A 25,524-nucleotide genomic window follows, 5' to 3' on the forward strand; every position below is an offset into this window, starting at 1 on the left:
CTAGCAAACTCTTTCTTCTCTCGTCTTCTATTTGAGGATGAGTAAGTTTCCTATTCATCCTAAGGATATTATGAGAGAGAATGATTTTCGTAGAGACGAGAGATAGGTTATCCGATCATCCTTTATCTTCTTTTATTTATTTTTAATATTTTTGATTCTTTGTTTGTTCATGTTTAACATGTATTTTTTATTTTTTATTATCTATATTACTGTCTTTACATGGCTTTTCTAAGTAAATATCATAATATTCATGTTTTAGATACAAATTTATGATATTTTGAGTCTAGGATTTTTTATTGTTTAAATAAACAATTACAAAATTTAATTATTGATTAAATGGTTCCTATTTAATCTTGTATTCTCTCCTATATTTCATGTTAAAGTATTAAATCAATTAGTTTAATTTTTATTAAAAATATTAAAATTAAATTTTAATTTTAAATTTTCAATCCGATCTAATTATAACATTTTGATTCGAATGGAAAGTCAGGGATAATACAACACCACAATCTAATAAGTTTTTATGTAGGAATGCAATGCCAAAATATAAATAATTAACTTACATAATATATTTATTATATATTTCGATCCATAATCAATTTACTTATAAAACTTTCATAACCTATTCAATAAATTCAATAATTTATTAAGAATTCATAATATTCTAGTTCAAATAACATATATATATATATATGTATATATGTATATATATATATGTATATATGTATATATATATGGTTATATATATATATGTATGTATATATATATGTATATGTATACCATATATAATCTAAATATATAATAGTACATGATTAAATTCATTCATACTCATGCATTATTGAAATCAAATATACAATAGTGCATGCTCTCTAAACATCTTTCAAAAGATATGTCATTGGTTAAGGATGCAAATTACATATGGTGGTGTTAACTTTATTCTTACTCAAGCATCAATGAAATCAAAGCCCAGAGCGTTCTTTTAGCCCCATTTGAAAACTCATGACCCAGCAAAATTATATGAATATTTTCAAGCTATGAATACCGAGAAATCAAAATAATTACATTATTATTATTATTATTATTATTTTTAATAAATCAGGAATTCCCATTTCTTGTTAGATTCTATATTATTTTAAAAATATTTTATCACATGAATTATATCATTACAAAGCTTATTGAGATAGAAATCTAAGACATTCTATAGAATTCAATTTAACATTTTAATAAAAAGTTATGCTCAGTTCTATCTATAGCTCTCCCAAGATTGGAAGAAGGTTGTTCTCACTTTTAGAGTTTTCCTTTATGGTTTTTAATTAGGTTTTATTTATTTTAAATCATAAAAATAATTAAAAAAAAATCACCCCCGGCTTAAACGATTGTTCCAAATCTATCACTATATATACCTAAACTTCAAGGGTATAACCTACATTCAATACAAGTCTTTTTTTTTTTAGAGGTATTATCATTCTCCTACAATACTATTTCTCTTTGGTAGATTTCTTAGACTGGTGAGTTCATAAATCCTATATCTTTAGGTAGATTTCTTGGATGGTAATATCCATATTCCTTGAATATTTTATTTAAGTGATTAACTTGTTTATCTACCTTCTATCTATTCTACTTAATTATCTATCCAAACTTGTCCATCCCACATCATTATATCATAAGGTGAAAAAGTTAATCTTCATATATATATATATATATATATATATATATATATATATATATATATATATATATATAATTTATTTAAGAAAAGGATAAAAGATTGAATAGGAGATAGAGCTCAGCTATCCAATAACAGTCAATGCTGCCTCATGACGAGCCCACTGTGAGGCGCTTAGCCCAAAACTCGGCCCATTTAAAGGCCCATTACCGAAGTAGTCCAAAACGTAGGGTGGGATGACATGGGCCGCTGACGATCGTTTCATCCACGTCCCGAACAACAAGCGGAGATGACAAGGACGTCGATCCCACGTCACGTGTCGACCAAACCAGAAACAGCGTCGGCTCACTCCTCCCTATCTTTCTCGATTAGATCGCAGCATTCGTGTTTGTTTCACCGTACGGTACTCACCCGCACACATTATTGCAGAAACCATAGCCTGCAAACCCGGCAGCAGCTTCTCTGCTCCGCCCGCTGATTCATCGCAGGATATAAGGCAATAGATGGCACCGATTCTGAGGTAAGCGGCTCCCTACAACCCCCTTCGGTTCTGTGCCATTTGATCTGCCTCGGAAGGGAAGATTGGGGAGGAATGGGGTGTTGTGTGTGTCATCTGACTGTGATGGTTCTTCTTCTTCTCTTTGTGCTGCCGGCGCTCAGCTCGGAATCAGCGGTGACCGTCGACGTGCACGCCGCGAAAGGCTTCGTGGACTCCGGCCACAAGTACTTGGACGTCAGGTGCATGCCCGCCCGCCCACCTCTGCTCGTTTCATTGGCTAATTTGGGGCTCCTTCCTGTTGTAATCTTGTTCCTGTTCTGCGTGGTGCAACTTATAGGACGGCTGAGGAATTCAAGAAGGGGCATCCATGGAACGCCCTAAACGTTCCTTATGTGTTCTTCACCCCACAAGGCAAGCTCTTGGTTCTTGGTTCATAGGATTCTTTCTGGCATCGTAGCAGTCTTTTGAAGGATTGTTTTGGTCATCGTGGATCAGGGAGGGAGAAGAACCCTGAGTTTTTGGGACAAGTGTCCTCGATCTGCGACAAGGATGATCACATAGTCGTGGTAATTCCCTTTGACATCCTCTGATTTGCAAAAGCTCAAGATGTTTCACCTCTCTCATTCTCTCTCTCTTTGTGCGTCTTACTTTTTGGTATCTTGAAGGGATGTCAAAGTGGAGTGCGATCTCTGCAAGCTACAGAGGAACTTATCAAAGCTGTAAGTAGCTCTCATATTTGTTTTGCTATCAATTTGTGATTTGGGAAAGGGATTGAACTCAATGAGGTCATAAATTGAAGCATTAAGGATGGGTTTTATCCCCCTTTTTTTTTGTCAGATAGAATCTTAGGATTGTGATCTTTATATCAATGAGAGGGGTAGAGGTCAAATAGTAGCAGGGAACAGAGCTTGTAAATCAATTCAAATTCTTGTCTGATGTGAGACTAAACTGAAATGTTCCATATGGTAGATGCAAAATGCAGTTAGACAATTTGCATGTATAATGAATGAATGGTCTAACATAACTCTCTCCACATTCTGAATTCTCTTGATTGATTGAGATGATGCCCCTCAACATGTTATAATTCCAAAAATCAATAGTGATCATCAACTATTGTCTGATTGAGATTTTTTTGTTAGCATAAAGTATCAGGCTATGTATTACTGAAATATTGTGCACTTGTCTATTTATAATCCAATAAAACATAAATAAAAATTCATTATTTCTCCAAGACAATGTATTCATAAGACTGTGAAAATTAAAGAGGAAAGAGGTGGGGACAATTTTGTGGACTACGGTGGAGAAAGAGAGGACTAAAGTTCGAGTTGGTAAGCATTTTTGGAATCTTAAGTATATTCAAATTTCTTAGTGAATTAGGATTAAAATTTAGATCAGGGATTCAAGTAAAAAGAGTCGTTAGAGAATTAGAATTTATTCTTTTAAATATACATCGAGTTTTAAGGTTTTGGTGAGAGGGAGAGGTAAAGACACTTTGGGTGCTCCTTAGGGTTTCTTTTCGATGGATCCAAAAAAAGTTGAGAGAAGATTTATTTTGGGTTTATGTGAGAGGGGTATCTAGGGGTTTCAGGGTTGGGTTTAGGCTTTTACTCAAGGAGAGTGATTCCTTGTATTGATTTTTTTCATATAGTGAAAATTTTGATTTTTTTCGTGAAGAGAGACAATGAGTTACCGAGTTATATTAAATGTTTGTGTTGACTTTATAAGTATGTCCTTTATTTGTTGATCTCTAGGTTTCTCTTTTGGGTTTTGAATTTCTCCTCTCCTCTTTTGGGTTTTAACTTGCAATGCAGTTTACGAGGGCATTATGCGACATTTTAGATCACAAATCAGACTTATCAAACATTCCCCAAATTCTATGTATAAAAGCCATATCCATTGAAGTCCAAGTACCATTAGACACGAAATGTTAAACCACTTGATTCATATCGCTAATGATTAAGAAAGTCAGATGATTTATATTGAGTTTATTCTTTGGTACATCATTTCAACTTAAAAAATTTAAACTTAATTGTATCAAAGAATAAACTCAATATATATTATCCGACTTTCTTAATCATTAGCGTTCGGTGAAGATCGAAAGGACTATGAGTAAATTCATATCGCTAATGATTAAGAAAGTCGGATGATATATATTGAGTTTATTCTTCGGTACAATTAAGTTTAAATTTTTTAAGTTGAATTGATGTCCAATCTTACATATATTAATCTTAATAAATGACTCATTTGTCGCCAGTTTAGCTGCTAAATCGAGTTGATGCATGTCATTGTATCTTGATAAATTAAGCTCGTTTTTGTGTTGCAGGGTTTCAAGCATGTAAAGAATATGGGAGGGGGTTATGTTGCCTGGTTGGAGAATGGGTTCCTCGTGAAGGCTCTTCAAGAAGAGTTGTAGTTGCTCTGTCAATTTAAACATTCTCTGTATGTAAGTGATGTGATCTGAAAAATGGTGTTGTATTATAAATCACAATACGTTAAAATGTAGTAACGAAACCAATAACAATGAGTTGGATGAGATTGTTCTTTTGTGAATCACAATTTGTTTGAATTCTTATCTTGCAATATACAAATAAGTGATATCACTAATTTGAAGCCTTGTTTTTATAAAAAGATGAATTTAATCTATTTCACTAGGTGGAATCATAAATCGACTCATGAAATCTACAAAATTGTATCGATGATGTTACAAAGTTTTTGCTATGCTTGAGTTATCCAATGAGTTTTAGTGACTTTGGAGTGATCTCCTATGCTTGAGTTAGTAAATGAGTTCAGATGTGTGACTTCTCCGATATTGATTGGGTGAATCGAATGTATGGTTGTGGATATGTTCCTTCTATGCTCGAGTTAGTAAATAGGTTCAGATGTGTCACTTATATTGGGTGAATCGAATATATGATTGTGGATATGTTTCTCCTATGCTTGAGAGTTAGTAAATGAGTTTATATGTATGATTTCTTCAATAATGAGTTTATATGTATGATTTTTTCAATAGTGATTGAGTGAATTGAATGTATAACTTCTTCGATAGTGAATTGTTGAATTCGAGAATTATAAACTTGCTTCATATTTCATTTATCTATCCTCTATTAAACCAACCTCAGGATTAGTAAAAGTAGTGATGAGGAGTTGTTATTATACATACCCATATCATTCTACATTTAGAAGATTAGTAATATCCATATAAAAGTATTTTAGTGATATAAAACTCATCATCTCAATCAACAAAGAAGGTGAGGAAGCTTTGCATAACGAAAACATGGATCAATAATTTAAAAATATATTTGAAAATATATATAAAATTTACATGATTTAATATTTCTTAGTTACATCTTTTAAAAATTGAATTCTTCATGAGAACAAATTAAATTAATTCAAGCACAGCACAATTCTCTTTAAACATCTTATCTCATAAATTTCAAACTTTTTAAGTATGTTTTCTCATCCTCACTAAAGATACATAAGATTATTTATAAAACAAATAAATCTTAAATCACAAAAAAAATTTCATACTTGAATTCATAATCCCTAACCTCTTAATCTAATTTAAATTTGAAAGATAGAGAGAGACACAAATATTTCTAACAAAACTAGAGCAAAGGCCTTACCCATGTCACAGTAGCACTTTTGGAACACAGTGCAAAAGCCTTCCCCATGACACAGCAGTTCTTCCAAGTAGCATCAACTTGATGAGCAGTGGCTGTTGTTATCGTCTCGTGCTGGGTGTGGTACACTGTGAGTGTCCACTTTGATGCTCAAGATTTTACTGTCAGTGGATGGGGGACATGGGCCCCTCTTTCTCCCCCCACCCCATCGGCTGCCTTGGCTTTCAAGCAAAGCATGAACAGAAAGCACCCTATGTGGTACGTTTGGTGGATCCAATGCTGAGCCCGTACTCCCACTGGTCCTGTTCAACCTAAATCTATTTGCTGTTGATTTCAGTGGAATCATACGCTTATGTTCCAGTTTTATAGGTCTCAGTTGATATGAACTCCGAATTCTAGTGTGAGGACTGCATCAGATGATATGAACTCCTGTTTCTGTCAAACTGGTAACTATCTTTGGATTCCCATAATTAATATGATCGAAGAATAATCATTCAAAGACTTGGCTGTTGATGGAGACCCTTTGAAGGCTTTGCACAAAGTCGATTCATGGATCTCGAAGACCTGTAGACAGACCATCAGAGAACCACAAAATAATTGAGTTGATATTATGATCTTTGAACAGTAAGTCTCTTGTAAGATTCTCTTGCTTTTGTACCTCTTTCCTTTCTTTTTCTCCCATTTGATTAGCGTTTGGACAACATGAAAAACACTTTTCGTGCATTCGTGATTAGGACGAGAACATCTTTCCCTGTTCTTTAAGCGCGTCATGTTTGACCCCGGAATTGTGCACCGCAATGATCCTCGAGAGCCCACCGTTCCTGCTCACCAATTTGTCTTGAGAGTCATCGGAAGAGTTCATTAATGTTCTTCGAGTTCCTCACCAAATACTATAGTATTTTGATGACAACAATCCGACAAAGCCATCATCTTCAACCTTCAGCCTATAAATCAACGTCTGAAGCCCGGATCAGCAGCGACCAGCGGCGAGGTTGGGACGGAAGGTTCTGAGACCATGGCCATGGCTTTCAAGATGGTAATTCCGATCGACGCCGACGTCACGAGCGGTGACCAGCTTTCCTGGGTGTTGTTGCCTTAACGAATGTGGCTTGTGGGTGGCAGGCGACGGAGGGGATGAGGGTGAAGCAGGAGTGCCTGAGCTCCTTCATGGAGATGAAGTGGAAGAAGGTGAGCCGGTACGTGGTGTACAAGATCGACGAGAAGTCGAGGGAGGTGATGGTGGACAAGGTGGGCCGTCCCGGCGAAGGCTACGAAGGCCTCGCAGCCTCCCTCCCCAACGACGACTGCCGCTACGCCGTCTTCGACTTCGACTTCCTCAGCGTCGACAACTGCCAGAAGAGCAAGATCTTCTTCATCACATGGTCTGCTCCTCTCTCTCTCTCTCTCTCTCTCTCTCTCTCTCTCTCACGGATCTGCTGAGAGAAAGCTGCAAGAAACATGGATGAACTGCGTGCAACATCACTACCTATTATGTGATTCATGTCTGCTAACAATGTACTGCAAAGATCATCTGCTTTTGATGCTGAGACTCAGATCTGTATCTACAGAGTTCTGCTACTCTTTCAGGTCTCCAACGGCATCAAGGATCAGGTCGAAGATACTGTACGCTACCTCAAAGCAAGGGCTGAGGAGGCTGCTCGAAGGGATCCACTACGAAGTGCAAGCCACTGATCCTACCGAGATGGGCTTCGATGTGATCAAAGAGAGGGCCAAATGAGCAGCGGAATGGCCTCCACTGCAGCTGATGCGTTCCTCCGATCAAGATCAGGGGAGAAGACGATGATGTGATTGGAGAACAAAGGCAAACGATATGATTCATCATCAACATATAGATCATTACAATATGCGTTTGTGAAGCATCAACTCCATCCCACCAACTTAAAACCTTAGTAGATTATTTGGTTTTCCTGTTGATCTCATAAAAGTAGCTTAGAACGAGCAGCAGAGCAGCAACTGCAACGCCAAGTGCGCCTTGCTGTAGTATGCTTCTTGTCTTCCCCCTCGTGAGGCAAGTCCGAGGTGGAGTGAAGCCCAGCTCTGATAGTTTCTTGTGTGATTCTGCGTAATCTTCGAAGAATTTATCCTCGTCCTACCAAAAGAAATCAAACTACGTCAATGTTGAGATCAATGTTGCATGGGGAAGGTCACAACGAAACCAAGCATCGAAGCTACCACGGCGTATAGCACGACGTAGTCTCTCAAGACAGGATCGTCTAACAGAGCCTTATCTGTCGGAAGCTGAAGGAGCCCCTCCTTTTCCCCTTTCACCAATTCCCTGATACAGGACGAAGAACAGTGATCAGGCTGCTTGATGTGAACTTGATGACAGTGAGATAACCATTACGCAAAGTAGGAGTTGTCGAATTTGAGAGGATCCTTTGTCCACGCGCCTAGAAATCCTGATCTCTCTCGATGAGCTCTTCCCTTTATCACCAAGCACAAGAAACTTCCTTTCATTCGAGGATGGTGATACAGTAGTATATGGGTACAAAGCAGAATGGCTTGAGACAATTACCAGTGTGTGGCCACCGGAGAGTGCCACAATATCCTTATCTGACAAACCCATGCGATAGAAGACGTCCCTCAAATGCGAAACACCTGCATCAAAAGTATTGGTATCGAAGATCGATATAAACTTAATATTAATTTAGTATTTTCATAAAAAAAAAAATAGATAGACTAAAGATATTGCATCGCCCCTCCGACATATAACCAATGTCTCACCCCGTGCCGTTTTGCACCGTAAGAGCGTTAGCCAAAAATCAACCGATGACACACGAGAATGGTATTGTTTTTGCACGATGCCATACAAGCAGAAAAATTTTCGAGTTTGGCATGACAGAAATATGAAATAAAAACACCTTTGACAAAGTAAAATGAGATCGACGATAATACTTTTTGACCCGTACATGCTACCTGATAGAAAACTCGAAAATACAAGAACCAATTGCAGAGATGCTGGAGATGATTACCTTGGTTTGCATCTGGAAGACGGCCTTCTTCTGGACAAACTGATAAGTCCTGGCACAAGAAGCAGTGGATGTTATTGAGCTTGCAGTTCCTGGAAGAAGAAGAGCACTGTCAAATACCTAAACCTTACCTTTCTACCTGGAGCAAATGGAACAGTCGGTCCGCCAGTAATCTCCACAGCAACTACTCCAGCAAGCTGCTAATAACATCATGTTCAGCATACAGATGCATTCATTCGTCCTCCTCACTTTACTCTCCAGTACTTATAACATAAATCTAGTAGTAAAAGATTATTGATTCCCTTGAAGAACCAAATCTTGTTTCAGATAGGATGAAAGATGACTTATGTATCCAAATGCTAGAAGAAAAATGCTATCTTGCTTGCTATTCTGTAATGAATCAGTACCTGGTAAAGGTCTGCATATGTGATTTTTGGATGTTTGACCTTCACTGGCTCTGAGATCGCAAAGAACAGAGAGCAGATGACATTAGATTGTAATCTGGACATGTATTGTTGGTGTGTTAAGATGCAAATGGCTACCTAAAAGATCAATAGCTATTTCAAGTCCTGCATTTGAACCATGAGAGTACTCTTCCTCAAACCTTATGGAACCATTAGGGCCACCAGTTTTTGTTTTCACATCATAAGTACCAGCATCATGCCATCTGCAGAAAGCAGCAGATGTGAGAAGCCATGAGAGTCTTAAGATATACCAAGCTAACTTCAAGAACTTTATGATCTTGCATTCCAAAATATAGAAATTAAATACCCATAGACACTATCAAGAGCATAAATTGAGTTACCAAAAAATCCCTGCTTGTGTTGAATGGTTGATGCAGTTGGTAGATCCCTTCCTCTGGGTAACAACAACACTAATCCCCTAATTCTACTCTAAGGAAGCATCAATTACTGTAATTAATTTTTCTTTATGAACATGTTCCTTCAAAATATGTCATTTTATGAAGACCATTGGGGTATTTCCAGGCCCTATAAATAGAGTTGCAAACCCTAAATTAATAAAAATTTAGAGACAAATATAATTCCTCTTATTCTTTAAATATATTTTTATTATTTCTAAACTTCATTCTCATATTTCATCATTCTAATATTTTATTTAATCTTGAAGACTCTGCCTTTTACCCAACAGAAATGTCCTGCATTTAACACGCAGTATAGTGGAGGAGATAAAGATGGAGGAGCACAGGCAAACAAATGGAGTTCGAGAGGCACAGATTTAGCTGCAGAATCAAGCGAAACTAACTCACGCGAGGCGGAGGATGATAGGAGCACAGTTCTTGCTGGAGATGAGAGCTCGGAGGTCTCTGCGGGCCTTCTCGATCTCCTTGAGGTACTCTGCGTTCACCACCGGATCAGCCATTGTGTTACCCTAAGAAAGCTCTCGCAAAGAACAGAGAGATGCAGCAAAACAACGAGTGGAGGAGGTGATGGGAGCCTGACGGCTTCTCGTTTGGTCTGCTGTTATATAAACACGGAGGAGGACACGAAGAAGAAGCAGTAGCAGCAAAAGACGGGAATAAAGGAGAGGAGAACGAGGATGGGAGAGAAGGAATTGAATTCGTGGAGTGGAGAAGGGACAGCTTCACGAAGAAGATATCCGTCGCTCACTTTCTTCTCAATGTTTTCGGCTCATTTACGTGCCTTTTGGCCAATATAAATAAATAAATAATATATATATATATATATATATATATGTATGTATGTATATGTATATGTATATATGTATGTATATACATATACATACATACATATACATATACATACATATAAATACATATACATATATATAAATACATATACATATATATACATACATATATATATATATACATATACATATATATATATATATATAATTAATTAATGATGTGTGCTAGAGGAAGAGAGAAAGAAGTAGAAGAAAAAAGAAGAATAAGAGAAGAAAATTTAGAGCATAGGGTTTTTTTTCTCAAATCTTCTCATTTGAGATAAAAAATTCTCAAAGATAAGTATTCTAACCCTATTTTATAAAAATCTTAATCTTTATTTTTATTTTAATTCTAAATAATTTAAAAGATTTCAGTTTAGCACAAGATATTTCTCTCGTTTAATATAAAATCATGAATCTAAAATTTTTTGATAATTATTATTTTAGACCTAACTTTTTGTACTAAACTCTAATTTAGGTAAACCTAATTTATGTGAAAATAAACTCATACATGTAAGTGTCAATCCAAACTTCTATTTTAATTGACCTTATAGATTATGTAAAACAAAGGTCATAATTTCTAACCTTTTAATACTAAACTACTTATAACTTTTTATTAAAAAATTTTAATTTATGTAAAATATACTTTATTAAAAACTAGACTCATAAATATCTCTATGTATATCTGGTTTGAAAATTTTGGAGTATAAATGCCTACTAAAATATTTATTTTAATTAACATTATGGATTCGGTAAAATAGAGATAATATTTTTTGACCTTTTGTCACTAAATTATTTGTAACTCTTTGTTGGAAACTTCAATTCATATAAAACTTAATTTTTGTGAAAGTAGATTAATATATATTTCAAATGCAATCATTTCGAGTAATTTGAAGTATAATTGATTATTTAAATAATTCATGAAATGTGTCTCTCAAATTCGACCAAAATTAAGCTTTTATCGATTTTTCCTATTCTTGTTTCATCCTTTTGGAAATTGATTTCAGCTAAAATCTTTTTTTCAATTAAGTTTTATATTATTACTTTGAATTCTTGTATACTCATCCTTAAGTTATTTGCATATATGAATCTATTATGTAAAATTATGTTTGCATCGTATTGTTTCGTATATGAACATGTATGTTTCGTTATTTCACATATACTTCCGATATATGCTAATTGTATTGTTCACAATATCTTTTTATACTCTAATATTTGTGGGATTATTTGGACCTTTACTAAAAATAGTAAAAGGATTATTTGGACCTTTGCTAGAAATGATAAATGGTATATACTTCAAACTCATAATGTTTTATCGGCCCCCTTTGGCTTCATCCATCCGTGGATAAATGACACTCCCAGATGTTGAAGATTATATTTGATATCCTACTTCACCTTCTATATATTTGATATGATATTCAAAGCTTTGGTTATATGTTTCTACGTGCGATTTAGATGAGAATAAAATGAATGCAACGTCTAATATGACATTTAAGCTTCTGTTTTATATTTATTCTTTTGATATACTCTGAAATGTTTCATATGTCATTGATATACTTTGAAATAATTCTTATATTATTGATATGCTCTAATTACTCTTTACCCCCTTATTATGAACAAAACATGCTTTGAATGAAATAATATTGTAATTCTATATTCTGAGTAGATATCTATAAATTTTTGTATCATGCCTTGTATTTTGATACTAATTTTTTTTAAAAATTATTTTTTTTCACCATAAATATGTTAGTCGCTTATTGAGCTTTATATGCTCACTTTGTCGCTATATAAAATTTTTAAATTAGCTTGTCACTAATTGAAAAGTTAAAATTAGGCCGAGGTAGTGAAAAGCTATCTAGATTTTGGACAAATCCTATTAGTTGATATGTTGTTGTTATATAAGTATATTTTGCATATAGTAAAATGTTCGATAATTTTGGAATGATATATCATGTAAAAATTTCAAACAAACCTCTCACACTTATGGTAAATGTTAAGTTTAGTTTTTTAACGATATACACTTATGATAAATGGTTGGAGTTTTGATTATATAAATTCTTATGCTTATGGTTTTAATAGTATGGTTAATGTTTTATTAAGTTAGCTTATAATTTTTTAAAAATATTTAAGTGATGTGGTGTATGATTATAAATTACACATATTTTATAAATATGAATTTTGACTAAGATTTCTCTGTGTCATCGAATGTTAGTTTGGATTCTAGATTAGATTGTTGATGAATTATATTACTATTGATTTAACTTAGGGTCACATCTCTTGAATGTTATAATTCGAATGATACGATACTATCTTATATATAAGTTTAAATTTTTTTTTTCTTGATCAAGTTAGTTAATAAAAAAATTTAAGATGATATCATATAATCAATTTTAGTAGAAAGTGATTCACTTAACTTAGGAGACATCCTCAAAGCAAGAGAGTTCATCACTTAATGCTTATATAGGTATTTTCTAATTGATGAACTTGTTTAAAGTTATATGCATTTCTGACTTCTATAGAAAGACAGTTGTAATCTTGCTAAGACTTTCAAATTCACCTTTTTTTGGATGTAGAGAGTTATTTTTGTAATCGTTTTTTTAATCCTAATAAATAATGACATTTGTATCTTATCTTTTATTATTCAAGGAAGTGGAGAGAGAATAATAATAGCCTAAATTTCTATATATATATATAGGGAAGGTTGTGTGTGATGTGATCGATTAGCCGCGATGGGTCGTCACGAACTCGACGTCGAGGCCATGAGGATTTGAATTCTGACATGGCGTGCGACTCACCTGTCTCAGCCAAGACAGGGTACAACGACGCGCACGGAGTTCAGCCGCCTGGCACACAGAGCTGGTGCGCGACCCAAAGCTTCAATTAGAGGTTATGGTATGTTTCCTGTCTCCATTGAGACGGGAGAACCCCCATCGTCTCCTTACGTGCGACGCACGGAGACTGGTGCGGGGTTCAGGGAGTTTTTGGCCAAGACAGGGTACATCGATGCCCCCGAGTTCAGCAGCCTGGTACAGCGCTCTGGTGGGGAGGCCACAGCCTGCTATGTGTTTCCTGTCTCATCGAGACGGGAGAGGCCCTCCTATCGTTCACGTGGCAAGCACGTGAGACCGCCCACGGAGGCGGTTGGTCATTCCACGTGGGCCTCGCCGGACCAGCGCTACCGCGTGCCGCGAAGCTTCGGAAGGCGAATCCCGTGTTGGACCCACCCGAAATGGCCAATAGAAGCGAGCGCAACTGTGATCCTTATAAGACCCGCGGGACAGAGTACCGCGAATCCGAAACCGGCACGACTCTCCTCCCTCTATAAATATGGCCTCCGCGCCCCGAATTGAGGCTGCTCTTTCCTCCGTCGGCGGAGCTCTAACCCTAGTTTTCTTTTATTTCTGTCTCCGCCGCTTTCCCCGTCCTGATTCTGATCTGCGGCCCACTCGCCTTCGATCCCGCTTGCTTTGAGTCGCTTGATTCGATTGCCCCTCGATCGATCTCTGGCCTTGATCCGTGTGCCCCTCGATCGAGAGCGAGGAAGAGACAGTGGGAGCACGATGTCGCGGTGCTTTCCGTACCATCCGCCGCACATCGAAGAGTCCTTGATCGAATCAATCAAGGTTTGTTGAGCATCAATGCCGCTGCGATTGATTTCTTGCATTCTTGCTCGACTTCCTTTATTCGCGATCCGTTCGTCGCCACGATCTCTTGGTCACTTTAGTCTTAGATCGAACGAATTCTTGCGAAGTTGGAGTTCATAAGTTTGTAATCATATGTCAAATGGATAGAGGAATTGTAATCGACCACAATATGATTGGATTTTATTCCGTAGATAGTATTGTTTAGGAAATTGGTTTTTTGTTATTCTTCTGGTGGATGGCTATGGAGTTCTTATGAAGATGAGTTGTTGGTTGGTAGATGAGATGCTCAGGTCAATTACAAGACTATTAAGCGGTTCTCTACACGAGTCTTGAGCTTTGAGTTTATAGATCTCCTATGAAAAAGCAATTAAAAGTGGATCTGCCAAGGTTAGATGTGGTACAGGTATGGGGAGCACTCTGATGTCAGATTAAGAAATTCCGAATTGGATCTTGATATGATTGATGTGGTCGATTAAAAGAAATCCTTAGGAGTTGATTTGTAGGTATACTATGAAAAAGCAATTCACATTTGCAACAGATCCTGTTATTTTTGCGCTTTCTTTTAATTGTCGGACCAGTATTTTGGTGGAAGTCATTTGATGGAAATCATGGATACTATCAAGAACCCTTGTAGTAGTTGCACTTTCTTTGTATTCTCTTTTTAGATGTTCCGGTTGTGGCATAGTAATTTCAAGGCAAAGATGAACGACTTGATTCCATTGGATTCTCATCAATGTATTTGCACTTAAAGTGAAATGGTTGTTTATATTAATTATCATGAGAGGTCTAATTATATTAGTCTCCTAATAAAGTTTATTAGCAAACAACTCCATCTTATGTCTCAAGCATAGCATCTGAGTTTTGAATGCTATCAGATTATTATGTTAGAATTTTGTTTAGAGATTGAGAAATGCAGTCAGATCTAAGAGGATTGGCAATTTATTAACAGTAAAGCTTTTTCTCTAGTTCTAAACATTAATGTTAACAATCTGTATCGTTGAAAATTCTTGTTTGGTTGAAGTTCATATCCGTTGTTACTTTTTTTTGGAATATCTGAGCTTGAACAGATATCCGGGTTCAAATCCCGGCAACGGATTTATGACCAAAAAGAAAAAAAAAAGATCCTTGTAATTATAATATTCTTGGTCACTCTCTTGACAGGACTTCTTCATAGTTTGACTGCTAATGCAAATTGAGTCTTAGGGGAATGAATGATAGTGCGTAGAAAATTTTTGGTTTACTATTTTCTTTAGTAATCAGGGTGAACGTATCAAAGATGCAAAGGTTCCTAAGTTCTTATTGGTAAACTAAATATTAGTTAAATGATTGGCTATATATTGCTATAGTGATTGTGTTTCCTGTTTTCCTCTCCTCATTACATTACCGTTCGGCCCTTTCTACCTGGAGTGTTTTTTTTCTCAAAAATGATTTTTTTAGCAGCTGTGCGATTGGGTGTTTTGTGTAAGATAGATGTGTCAAAATATAAAATATGAAACATTCTGAGATAGGCATCTCGATCCTATAATTGGGGGATACAATTGTTGTATGCAAACTTATAATAGATTTTACTGCTGGTAATTGGTTTGGGATTTCAGGAAGAATCTCTAATATATCTTACTAGGAGATTGAGTTGTAAGAACTGGTTTTGGAAGAATGTTATTCTATTTGGACTTTTCTGCTCAATGTGAAATATCATGCTATTGAAGCCTAAAGAGTGTCCTATTATATTGACTCGTACCTGTGTAATACATTCTCCGGTGTGCCTCTCTACTTTGCTTCCCCACTGTATATTCTTTGCTGGGGTTGACTATTCTTCTGGTGCACTGAAGCTCCAAAAAGAAAGCCAAAAGGCAAAGAAGAAAGAAAAAAAGAGGGAGAGAAAGGAGAGGGAGAAGACCAATGAAAAGCTTGTGAACTCTCAGCACGAGGAGAACCATATCAAGAGAAAGCGTGAAGAGAAGAAGTTGGATCAGAATTTGTTCAGCCAAAAGACCAGCAATGATGTTATCCAGCAGCTGGAGAGAAGTGGCATTACAGAAGAACATGAGCTTCCATGTTCCATTCAGTATTCCCACGACTCCCCGGAGAGCTCTCAGGACAGCAATAAGAGGAGAAAACTTCTGCCCTCTGATTCCGGTCATAACAAGCATGGTACATTTTAGCTTTTTCTTCAAGTAGTGTTCCCTCTTTTTGAGCTTTGCATAATTTTAAACAATGACACTTATGTTTTCTTCTCTTCTTCATGAAGGAATTATCATTCGCATTAAGTTGCCAACATTGAAGCAAAGAGACTCAAAGCCACCATTACTATCGGTGAGTCAAGAAGATGCACAGCTACCATTGGCATCCTTGAAGAAAAGTGAGCCTAAGCCACTATTACCATCGGTGAGGCAAGCAGATGCACAGCTACCATTGCCATCGTTGAAGCAAAGAGAGTTGAAGCCACCATTACCATCGTTGAAGCAAAGAGAGCCAAAGCCACCATTACCATCGTTGAGGCAAGCAGACACAAAGCTACCATTGCCATTGTTGAAGCAAAGAGAGTTGAAGCCACCATTACCATCGTTGAGGCAAGCAGACACAAAGCTACCATTGCCATCGTTGGAGCAAAGAGAGCCAAAGCCACTATTACCATTGGTGAGGCAAGCAGACACAAAGCTACCATTGCCATCATTGACAAAAAGAGAGTCGAAACCACCATTACCATCGTTGAGGCAAGCAGATGCACGACTACCAGTGCCATCGTTGAAGCAAAGAGAGCCAAAGCCACCATTACCGTCCGTGAGGCAAGCAGATGCACAGGTGCCATTTCCATCGCTGAAGCAAAGAGGTCCAGAGCCACGGGACACTCAAACAGCTGCGCAAGTGAATGTGGTAGTCAACAACAAATCAAAGCAGATAGCTGATGAACGTCCTGCAGTTGATGAACAGCCATGTTTTTCAGGCACGGCTGTGGAAACGGGTCTTGATCGAGAAGCAGCTGCACCTTCGCATAGAACTACTAGTTCGAAAAGGATTGGCAGCAGAACACGGCAACAGGAAAAGTTTGATGAATTAATAGTGAATTGGAATCCATCGCCATTGCAGTTGGAGTTGGAGTCTTCAGACGCAGGCAGCGACGACTGGTTGTTTGGGGCTCCAAAGCAGCGGGGCGCCAGTTCGTTTGCTGCTGAGAGCAAATCCAGCAATGGAAGTGGAAGTAATGCCATTTCTTCTCCGCAGTCCCGAGCCCGCTACTTGCCTGAATTCGACATGTATCAGCTGCCTTATACAGTCCCGTTTTAAATTCAAGGGACATGAATCGATGCAGTCAGAAACATGTTCTGTAGCCTAGCCAACATTTTAAAAGATCGGGAGAATATGCTGCATTGTAAGGCCGAGCAAAAAAGGTGTCATCTATTTTCTTTGGGATTGGCTGTATGCTTGCAGTTCCCTTCAGAGTTCTTGTCCTGATCCAAAATGTTTGGACCCCTGCCTAACCGCAAACGGGTTTTGATTGAGGACGAAGTCGAATTCGTGTATGTATTCTTATCCTCTTAGGCAACGAGTACGGATGATGGCGTCGAGTGATCAACACTTTTGTGGTTGACATTTCAATAGTTATTATTTCTTTTGACCTCTTTTTCTCGTACTAATAAAAATCTCTCGCTTTATGCTTTTACCGGCATGCTGATGCGCACGCACAAATCCACAATATATATACATATATAATAGATTTATGTTTGTATATAGCAACTAATTAAAGCTCGAAGAACGGCTCCATCGACTTCGCAGGTACGCCTCCCAGGAACCACAGTGACTCTGCTCGACGCTGGCGACGGATGCATCGTCGTCCACGTCAAGCAATGCGAGGCTCGGAGTCGGATAGGCTTCGTCGTCTGGACAATCTACCACCTCCGACATCCCATCCGCTTGGCTGCTTATCCATGTCTCCATGTCCTCTTCCCCTTTCAACAGGCTGCAAATCTATAACCCACAACAAATGGTCATCAGCAGATCCAGTTCCTAACCAAAAAAAGTATTATGGTTCACTTGCCTTGTCGATTTGAGGTCGGATACGAGGTACCCTCGTGATACAAAGAGATGCAGCTAATATCATTCTGCTCACCTCACCTTTATCATGATTCGTACCGAGATTGGGATCCAGCAGATCTATGAGCTCCCCTCTCTCCAGAATTCGCGTCGCCTGGAAACATTTGCGTGCTTGGTTAGCAATCGAGACATGCAATGGTATCGAGGGGGAGAAGGTCCTTACCCACATCACCAAACTTTCTTCGCCTTTAGGATTCCCATCATCTATCGGCTTTCTTCCTGTTAACAGCTCCAATAGAACCACGCCGAAGGCATAGACGTCATTCTTGTTGCTGACCTTCCCATACATGAGGTACTCGGGTGCAAGGTATCTGCAAAGCAATCATCTCATTTACAACTCAAGCATGCATTTGTCGTTGTAATTTTGGCACACGGCTGAGATCGAAAGGAACTCACCCAAAGGTCCCAACAACATCACTTTGTGTCAGGTTGGTCGCGGTTGTCGGCGCCCACATAGCTAACCCAAAATCCGATAACTGTTGAGCAGGCTTTGTCAGTACAAGAATTTGGAGCTGCAAACACGATGACCAACATTACCTGAGGCTCAAATTCGTCATTGAGAAGAATGTTGGAAGACTTGACGTCTCTGTGGATCACTGGTCGACGACAGCCATGGTGAAGGTAGCTGAGAGCCTCAGCAATCTCCGTCGCCACTCTAAATCTCCTGTCCCACGGGAGCAGATGCTTCACCTTGTCACCTGTGTTTCGTCTAATGCACATCAGCAGAAGAAAGCCATGAAGCCGTAACACGAGAACTGTGGTAACTTAACCGTGTAGATTTTGCTCCAAGCTTCCATTGGGGAAGTATCTGTACACAGAAATGAGAGCGTGCTCCCCAACGCAGATGCCCAGTAATGGAACCACGCGCAGGTGCCTCAGCTTGGTGATGATATCGACCTCCGAAAGGAAATCTTTTGATGCTTCTGCGGATAGCTTTGACAACTTTATAGCAACCTGCTGTCCATTCCCAAGCCGGCCTCTGTACACTCGGCTGCATCCTCCATTCCCAATCAAATTCTCTGCAACAATTTGATGTTTACTCACCGATCGCACATCTTAGATAAGGATGTCTGTGCTTTAGAAGGAGAACCTGAAGAGAACCGATTCGTTGAATTCTGGAGCTCCTCATACTGAAACCATCTGCAGCTCGAGTTGCTGCCACTGAGAACCGTGTTCAACTCCTCGATTAGCAGCAACAATGGTTGAGCCGACGACAGAGTTCGAGCCGGTAAGTTCATCACCCGCCGGACAAGCGACAGTCTCCAAGCACGGTTGGCCCGCTTCACCTCGATGCTTCTTAGTGCTGCTTTCTTCTTCAGCAGAGGACACCCGAACACCGGCTCCGGCAGCTGTCTCATCAGCACCGTAACAGAGCTCAGAACCGCTTCCACCTTTTCCCCTTTGACATGGTTGCTGTCAGATGATCTCGAGGCCTCTACAACAGTCTTCTCCTCATGCTTCCGTATCGCGAGTGCTTCAGATGGATACAGAAGATTCCGTAGACTTTGACGGCGTTGTAATTCTTGAGAGACAACACTCCATGAGTTCCGAATCCAGCGAGAGATTTCGTTAGGACAGAGAATCTGGAGGACCTCACCTGGAGATGGCTTGGCAGCTCCTCTTTCGAAGACGACCTTTCCTTTTCGAACGGCGATCAAGGCAGTGGTCGGAGGGAGATTCTTAGCACAATACTTGGCGAGTGGAGCTGAGCGACTGAAGGAAACTGTATCAGATTTCCACAGAGAAGGAGAGCAAACAGAACAATGAGTTCCACAACAGAGGCTTTCTATCACCTACAAAAATGAGCTCTTCTTCTTCATTCCAACCACCACTTTGATGGCTGCACATTGCTTGGCCTCCTTCACCAGCGCTCTCCTAATAGAACTTCCCCGAGCGATCCGTCCCACAAGAACAACCTGGAGGCCACGCATCGGTAAAAGATCACGCTATTTCTTCGTCGAATTCATGATGAGAATGCCCACAAACTCACCTGCTTGAGACTGCAAATGCCTTGATAGGATGCCAGATGGTCATCTAACGTGCTTGCCAAAGACAGTGTGGTCGTTTTCTTCAGATCTGAAAGAGAAGCTCGTCATCGGCAAGCAATCAAAGACAAGGTGTGCTCGTCAGATCGAAGTACCTGAATCACGGCAGACATGGACGGCCATGACACGGTCTCCTTGCTCGGCGACTTTGTGGATTGCCCAATCGAGCAATTCCTTGCCCTTGGCGTTCATTTGAAGACCCACCATTATACACCGGGATTCCCCCTGCTTCTCTCCCTCGAGCACGGCCATGCGCTGCCTTCCAATTGGATTCCCAGAAAGCACTCTTTCAGATGGTTCAATGTATGCCGCAAAAATGTGGAAGAAAGAGCAGAGGCCACCAGTCTCTCCCTCAACCTATTTGTCGCATCCCAGGATGAGCATTCCCTTCGACATATGGATCTACCGCCACACGATGATGATGACGGAGCTTAGTTGAGCCGCAGTTTTCTAGTACCGGAAAGGAAAAGGAGATTTAGGAGAGATCAAGAAAGAATTAGGAAGCGAGTACAGAAGCAGCCATTGGACAACAACCAAAAAAGGACAGGAGGAGGAGGAGAAGAAGAAGAAACAGAGTGCCCCCGCGACTTGAGGACGATCACCAGACTCCAACGTAAGAGAGAGAGAGAGAGAACGCGCGCGCTTCGGTTGAGAGTACCCGCCACCTTTGTCGCGGGAAACACGAGATGACCGGCCACCCATAGCGACCAATGCAACGGATAGATGCGGCAATAACGTGCAGGAGAGGTATTACGGTGATGGGAGCTGCTTAACTGCTGCTAAACGCCTATTGGATATCAACTGTCCGATTACTTGATGCTGATATCTGTTGCTTTATATTATTAGGTGGGTAACAGAAGAACTAAAATTGACAACAACAAAAAATTATATATATATATATATATATATATATATATATATATATATATATATATATATATATATATATTTGAGACAATAGTATGAGATATAGAAATATTTTTAAAAAATATTTAAAGATAAAATTATACATCCTTCTTAAACTCCATATTCGTCGGAATCTCGTGCATTAGTAGATCTTATTTATATGCTGAGGCTAAACTCATTTTTTTAGAAAAAAATATTCTCTTTTTTGAAAGAATATTTTATAATAATATAATAATAATATATAATAATCGAAGGAATGTTTTTTAATAAGATATTCATTTTTCTTCCTTAAAAATATATTTATATGAATTGAATACAAATAATATACGGATATATGATTCTTCATTTAATAGGAATAAATGTCAATTATAATTATTTGACAGTTTGATATGATCTGACTCACTTTTTGGAAGAGACAACATCGTAGGTTCTCCTCACCAAACGAAAGATCTTGATGAGCTTGTTAGTATATTCGATTTTAATATGTATACGTTTTACAAAAAAATAGCTTCAATGGTGTATGTTCATCAACATGCCTCTGATACTTAAGTTATCATTAATTTTCTATGAAAAAATATCTACATGAGAGAATAATTATATCATATTTAGTGAGGTTTATTTTTATAATATTATAGTCCTATCATATATAATTAGAAGGTTATCGATTCTAAGAATATTTCATTAGAACTTGATAGCGAGTTAGTGTAGAATATTCATCATATGAATTATTATCCTCATCGAATATTATATTTGTTGGCCTCAAAAAATTAAATTGGTAAGATATCGTGTACATTTTTTTTGGGTTAATTATAGGTCATCTCATGTAATTAACTATTATTAGTATTTCAATCATTATACTTTCAAAAATTACATTGAGATTCTTATACTTATCGAAGTGAAATATTTAAATATGTTTCTTCTTACGTCATCGATTTTGTTGATGGAAATATTGTAGGAATTATCACTAAGTACATATTGATTCTGTCTTACTTCAATTTATCATTGAGTACGTATAGTATTTTTATCAATAGAGTCGACGAGGATGGTGAAATAAAACTAAATATTCTATTTTTATAAGTATATGAATCATAATATAATCTTTGAAAGTATAAGAATTAGAATGCTGAAATTAACTCAAAATAGAAAATTGGTGAGAAAGTTTTTGGTGGGCGCAATTGTTGGTGTAGGCGGCGAGGATGGAGTAATGATGTCGGATGGAAGAGGCATTTTAGCGTAAACTTTTAATTAGCTTCATCACATCAATGCAGAATTGAACTACACGACAGGAAACGTACTGCAGTGAGATCGAAGCAGACGTCTATAGCTTAACAATGGTGTATGTATGTATTTTGTATATGATGTATTTATATGCTTATAGATGTCATACGGCTGTAAGTTTACAGCGTGAAGGAAGTAGAAACAAAGTGGAAGCTTGAAGTATGGATGGATCTATGTATATATCACGCTTTCTTGTGAGGATCACGGCATATCTTGGGATGACTTGAACTTGTAGATTGGAGCTAAGCTGAGAGATCATTAGAAGTCAAGCTACAATCCCGTGTGCATGAAGTAGAAATTTAATGATAATTAATTAAATGTCAATAAGAAAAATAAATTTGATTTTAATCTTCATATCTATTAATGATAAAGATGCATCTTTGTAATGGACAGATATTAATTCTGAATTAGTGTTTATGCACCTCACTCACAGTGTACTATAATATTTGGCTCTTAGTAAAAGGGTAAGAAAGATAAATCAGAATTTTGTTTGTCTGAGTTATTTATTGATGTATAAGGTTTTTTTTTAAATTAAAATTTATTTCATAAAAAAATCATTAAATCAAAAGATCATGAGATTATAGTTTTTACACATGAAACATGAATATAGCACTAAACCAAATGCAGTTTTAAGAAACATGAGTAGATTACATGTGTTAGATTAGATTATGTGGGAGAACGAGAGTCTAATTCTCCTTATATATTGATAATGATTTTTTGGATCTAAAGACGATGATTGAGATTTTTTTTTATGACATCGAAATGTACGTATCGTAAAAATTAATATAATATTATTTGATTTTAATCTTAGCATAAAAAATTTTCATATCATATATTTTATGTTAAGTCCGAGAAAGATTATGAAGTGCATGGCATAAGAAAAAGTGATGCCCTCTTGATGTTCTACAAGATTACGAAGCTGGAAGGTGTTAGTGATCCCAACAATAAGAGTCATAGTTTTTCTCTTTCCTTTCTTGATCTAAAAGATAAGTGCGGACTGACTCGAAGCTGATATTTAGAAGTATAATCTCAGCTCACACTTTCACAGAAAAGAAAAGCCCTCACAAAAAAATTCCCTCTCCTCCTTAGTAGTGATGTGATACTTTTCAGCAAACAAAGCATCCATAACTATACATTATACTTCTTCATCTTCCCTCCGGCGAAGAAGCAAGAGAGTAGAATCCGAAAAGAAAAGGTAAAAGAAAGTGCATGAGTACATGATCTTTAGAGAGGGAGTAATTGTTATGCATCAGCAACGGGTGGCTGTGTCTCTGTGGCTGCTAAGGAGGAAACTTGGCAAAGGTAGGTTGCTGGGAGGTGGTGAGAGGGAGTAAATCGACTCAGCCACCTCTTCTCCTTCCTCGTTGTTAACCGCAGTTACCTTCTCTACTGTCATCTTACGCTCTCCTTTGGGATCGCGGAATTTGTGAGCAGCCTTCGGCGGTGGCTCCTTTCTTGTTATCTTCACGGAAGGCTTCGTCTTCATCCTGTGATCTCTCGACCTAAACATGCCAGTATCGCTGTTCGTTTTGCTTAGCTTCAGTCCCGGAGTTGGTGGTGGAAGGGGGAGAAGAGGAGGTTGACGGAGTGGAAGAGGCCGAGGAGGAGGAGGAGGAGGAGGAGGAATTAACGCCCGATCAGTGCAAAATGAAGAAGGAAGAAAGGAGCAAAGCTGTGACCTAAAACCATCATGGTTTGGTGAAAGCTGGCTAAAGAATGGCAAGGAAGAATAAGGGTTCACAGAACTGTGTCTGGATCTCATCACAAATCCTCCTCCGGTATCAGCGAGACCAACCTTTCTTGGACTCAACTGTGATCGATCTACGAGGAAGCTGTCCATGGAGTTCCTCCAAATCAACACAGAACAGTATGATCTCTTCCTACGACAAATAAGATGCAAAGAAGGCTTCTTCCTCTCGTGACCTCCTCAACTCTCCTCCGAGCCCCCTACTACAACAGGGACATGGAATTATATGCTCATACCATCTCCTCCCAAACAACAAGTTTAAATAGGACGAGGAATGATGAGAGGGATATATATCTATATATAGATATGTATCTCTCTCTTACTTCAGGCCGGCACTCACGTAGGTCAGGGGCGGCAGCCGACCTTTTGGTGTGGACCGTCCGATCATGAAGTGACGGTTCTCAAGCTTCTGATTGGGACACGCGGAAAGTATCAGTGTGCCATCCGAAACATGTGTTAAGAGAAACAAGCGGAGAAAGAGCGGGTGAGCGCCGACCACTTTACGAGGTCAACCCACGTTTGGATTCTTGTCTTGTTTGATGTCAATGGTGGAGGAGCACGAATCGTGACGTGCAGGAGACGTCACCTGGCCAATTGCATTCACAGTGCAATTAATGGATTCACATAAGAATGATGATTTAATTCATATTATTATCCGAGTCATGATATAAAGTTTGATTCTTTCGTCGAAATATACCAAATTCGGAGTTGAGATTAGCATAATGCAGTCGAAAGTAATGGAGATGACGCAACCTTTTGACTCGCGTTGTTTTGGAGGCTCACTCCATCGCAACACGAAGCGGTCGCCCGAATCTCGACGCAATTCCTGCCTTGCAATGGTAATGATGCAGGCTTTTGACTCGCGCTGTTTTGGACGCTCAGTCCATCGCAACACGAAACGGTAGCCCGAATCTCAACGCAATTCCTTCCTTAAAAAAATAATTGACTAATTCTTTATAAAAGTATTTTTTTTTGGTTATTTTTTGCCCACCGTCCTTACTTTTCAATACGATGAAAGATTGTCTTTTTCTCCTTCTTCTCTTCCATTTTTCAACTGAATCCAAAGGAATATATTTATTTATTTTATTTATAACTAATAAAAATAAAATAATTAATATTATAAGTCTGTTTAAAAATACTGTATTTAATATTATAATCTTATAGATAGGGGAATTGGGATCAGTTTGTATCATAGTGACAACCAATCTAAATCAGTACATCGATTCATCTTGTGGACCAATCCTTATGGTATAATCACCTACTACTCTAATATTTTCATAAATTATGACAAATAAATAAGGAGTGCCCTTTGGAAAATATGGAAACAAGA

General features: G+C 38.1%; 5 protein-coding genes across 7 annotated transcripts; 3 read left to right on the top strand and 2 right to left on the bottom strand.

Annotated features, from left to right (window-relative positions):
- The first annotated feature begins 2,027 nt into the window (after nucleotides 1-2,027).
- On the top strand, nucleotides 2,028-4,715 carry LOC135674242 (rhodanese-like domain-containing protein 17). 2 transcript variants are annotated; one of them, XM_065183898.1, is made up of 6 exons: nucleotides 2,028-2,186; nucleotides 2,327-2,404; nucleotides 2,503-2,576; nucleotides 2,661-2,731; nucleotides 2,831-2,884; nucleotides 4,489-4,715. In XM_065183898.1, the coding sequence occupies exons 1-6, from the start codon at nucleotides 2,170-2,172 to the stop codon at nucleotides 4,576-4,578; spliced, it is 384 nt and encodes a 127-aa protein (XP_065039970.1). In that variant the 5' UTR covers nucleotides 2,028-2,169; the 3' UTR covers nucleotides 4,579-4,715. The 2 variants fall into 2 exon arrangements, with proteins under 2 accessions (XP_065039970.1, XP_065039969.1); XM_065183897.1 differs by lacking the exon at nucleotides 2,028-2,186 and having other exon boundaries at nucleotides 2,194-2,404.
- Nucleotides 4,716-6,539: 1,824 nt separating this feature from the next.
- Nucleotides 6,540-7,665, top strand: LOC135674244 (actin-depolymerizing factor 5-like). Its single transcript, XM_065183903.1, has 3 exons — nucleotides 6,540-6,821; nucleotides 6,908-7,167; nucleotides 7,373-7,665. Exons 1-3 carry the CDS (start codon nucleotides 6,801-6,803, stop codon nucleotides 7,521-7,523), a joined length of 432 nt encoding a protein of 143 aa, XP_065039975.1. The 5' UTR covers nucleotides 6,540-6,800; the 3' UTR covers nucleotides 7,524-7,665.
- On the bottom strand, nucleotides 7,595-10,332 carry LOC103985795 (probable L-ascorbate peroxidase 4, peroxisomal). The gene is made up of 9 exons (XM_009403631.3): nucleotides 10,043-10,332; nucleotides 9,318-9,442; nucleotides 9,183-9,232; nucleotides 8,907-8,972; nucleotides 8,779-8,827; nucleotides 8,322-8,404; nucleotides 8,151-8,230; nucleotides 7,979-8,081; nucleotides 7,595-7,895 (listed from the first exon to the last, which is right to left on the bottom strand). Exons 1-9 carry the CDS (start codon nucleotides 10,153-10,155, stop codon nucleotides 7,701-7,703), a joined length of 864 nt encoding a protein of 287 aa, XP_009401906.2. The 5' UTR covers nucleotides 10,156-10,332; the 3' UTR covers nucleotides 7,595-7,700.
- Nucleotides 10,333-13,824: 3,492 nt separating this feature from the next.
- LOC135674243 (uncharacterized) lies at nucleotides 13,825-17,744 on the top strand. 2 transcript variants are annotated; one of them, XM_065183901.1, is made up of 3 exons: nucleotides 13,825-14,105; nucleotides 15,956-16,277; nucleotides 16,375-17,744. In XM_065183901.1, the coding sequence occupies exons 1-3, from the start codon at nucleotides 14,043-14,045 to the stop codon at nucleotides 17,409-17,411; spliced, it is 1,422 nt and encodes a 473-aa protein (XP_065039973.1). In that variant the 5' UTR covers nucleotides 13,825-14,042; the 3' UTR covers nucleotides 17,412-17,744. The 2 variants fall into 2 exon arrangements, with proteins under 2 accessions (XP_065039973.1, XP_065039972.1); XM_065183900.1 differs by having other exon boundaries at nucleotides 13,825-16,277.
- Nucleotides 17,745-17,813: 69 nt separating this feature from the next.
- On the bottom strand, nucleotides 17,814-24,445 carry LOC103985969 (protein kinase STUNTED-like). Its single transcript, XM_065183899.1, has 12 exons — nucleotides 23,820-24,445; nucleotides 20,359-20,500; nucleotides 20,209-20,294; nucleotides 20,016-20,134; nucleotides 19,816-19,931; nucleotides 19,309-19,740; nucleotides 18,989-19,237; nucleotides 18,756-18,916; nucleotides 18,615-18,694; nucleotides 18,382-18,529; nucleotides 18,163-18,312; nucleotides 17,814-18,092 (listed from the first exon to the last, which is right to left on the bottom strand). The coding sequence occupies exons 1-12, from the start codon at nucleotides 24,285-24,287 to the stop codon at nucleotides 17,862-17,864; spliced, it is 2,382 nt and encodes a 793-aa protein (XP_065039971.1). The 5' UTR covers nucleotides 24,288-24,445; the 3' UTR covers nucleotides 17,814-17,861.
- Nucleotides 24,446-25,524: the final 1,079 nt, after the last annotated feature.

The sequence above is a fragment of the Musa acuminata genome, chromosome BXJ1-5 (assembly GCF_036884655.1).
Source record: "Musa acuminata AAA Group cultivar baxijiao chromosome BXJ1-5, Cavendish_Baxijiao_AAA, whole genome shotgun sequence".
Lineage (NCBI taxonomy): Eukaryota > Viridiplantae > Streptophyta > Magnoliopsida > Zingiberales > Musaceae > Musa > Musa acuminata.